Genomic DNA, 2,073 nt, shown 5'->3' on the forward strand with positions numbered 1-2,073 from the left:
TTCAGTGATATTCTAAAATTATTTTTAATTTTGTAAATTATTATATTTTGCTCATTTACCAAAATAAAACTTGTAATTTTATTCTCAATTTTAATTCATAATTTTTATTCATAATTTTGTTTCTCAACCATTATTTATAATATTTAACCTGAATGGTCATTTATAATTTTTACCATTAATTTGTATACCTAATACTTTTATTATCTTTTTTTTTTTTTTTTTTATTATTAATTAGAAAAATAGTTAATAATGTTAAATAAATGCTATCAACCATCTAAGTGCAGAAGTTATGGTTACTGTTGTTGCGAACAAAAAGATGAAAACATTATGAAAAATGAATTGAATGAACATTTTTATTCATTGGATGAAAAAAAGTTTTCTCAAGGTATTAGTCAGGAAAATGTGGAAAATTACTTAGAAAATCCTCCAAAAAATGCAAGAATTTTGAAACCATTGATTCAAGAAAAAATTGTAGAAATCATGAAACCGGAAATTGAAGAAAAAATTATAGAAGTTCCTCAAGTACAGTATGTAGAAAAAGTAGTAGAAGTACCTCATGTTATTCTACAAGAAAAACTTATACATATACCTAAGCCAGTAATTCATGAAAGAATAAAAAAGTGCCCTAAAACAATTTTTCAAGAAAAAATTGTAGAAGTTCCTCAAATTAAAGTTGTTGATAAAATTGTAGAAGTACCTCAGTATGTATATCAAGAAAAAATTATAGAAGTACCAAAAGTAATGGTTCAAGAAAGAATTATACCAGTACCTAAAAAAATTATCAAAGAAAAAATTGTAGAAATACCTCAAATTGAATTGAAAAATATAAACATTGAAAAAATTCAAGAAATACCAGAATATATTCCAGAAGTAGTAAAAAAGGATGTTCCTTACACACAAATTGTAGATAGACCATTTCATGTTGAGAAAGTTGTTGAAGTGCCACACGTCCAACATATTTATAGGAATATTGTATCCCCTCAATATCGACATATACCAAAACCAGTAGAAGTTCCAATGGCTCATTACAGAACCTTCCCTGTTGAAAAATTAGTTGATAGAAATGTTCCTGTACCCGTAGAATTGCAAATTGTTCAGGAATTTCTATGCCCCAAAATTGAGGCAAGGTATAAAGAAATACCTGTACCTGTGCATGTGCAGCGTATTATTGAACATCCTATACCTAAAGATGCTATGAATAATCCTCATTTGTTACCTTTATATTATCAAGAAGATAATATTGATATACCAAGAAATAAATCAAATCAAAATAACTGTTTTGTATTTAATTGTAATAAAAATAATACAAGAACATCAAAAATGAACCCCTCCGTAGAATTATTATTACATAATGATAGAAGTACAGATCAATTATATTCTCAGGATCCAAATATGAAATGCAATTTTTCTTCGAATAATATGTACATGAATCAAAATTTGAATGATATGAATAGATATACATATAATAATGGAGATATCAATAAGTCTATGCCCGCTAATATTAATTTAAATTATCCTAATGGAAACCAAAATTTACAAAATATGAACTACTATTCTTCTAGAATGAGTAATAATCCATATGATAATAATAACATTTTTAAAAACAATAATTCTATAAACTACAGCAATAACACCGGTCTTAATAATACCTATAATACTATTTCTCCTACTATTCCTCCAATTAATAACGAACATAATTAATATTTAAAATATACTTGATTAATGTAAAATATATACAACATTAAAAAAAAAAAAAAAAAAAAAAAAAAAAAAAAAAAAATTAATATAAAATAAAATTAAAGTAAATAAATACAAAATATTCTGTAAAATAATATAATATCATTTAAAGCTAGGTAACAAAAATAGCATAAAATCATAAAAAACGACATAAAATATAATAACATAAAACAGTATAATAAGGAGTTTAAATATATTGTAATAGTATGAAATAAATGAATATATTTTTATTAAGAATGAAAAATATATTTATCAGTTATACTCAAAGTATNTTTTTTACTTTTTTTTTTTTTTTTTTTTTTTTTTTTTTTTTTTTTAAAAAATTTTTTTTTTAAA

The 2,073-nt window shown here is 22.9% G+C and overlaps 1 protein-coding gene across 1 annotated transcript; it reads left to right on the plus strand.

Annotated features, from left to right (window-relative positions):
- Positions 1 to 249: 249 nt before the first annotated feature.
- PGAL8A_00003400 (inner membrane complex protein 1e, putative) lies at positions 250 to 1,701 on the plus strand (the record flags this gene model as incomplete). Its single annotated transcript, XM_028671427.1, has 1 exon — positions 250 to 1,701. The coding sequence occupies one exon, from the start codon at positions 250 to 252 to the stop codon at positions 1,699 to 1,701; it is 1,452 nt and encodes a 483-aa protein (XP_028528080.1).
- Between the last annotated feature and the right edge of the window lie 372 nt (positions 1,702 to 2,073).

The sequence above is a fragment of the Plasmodium gallinaceum genome (genome assembly GCF_900005855.1).
Source record: "Plasmodium gallinaceum strain 8A genome assembly, contig: PGAL8A_v1_10, whole genome shotgun sequence".
Classification (NCBI taxonomy): domain Eukaryota; phylum Apicomplexa; class Aconoidasida; order Haemosporida; family Plasmodiidae; genus Plasmodium; species Plasmodium gallinaceum.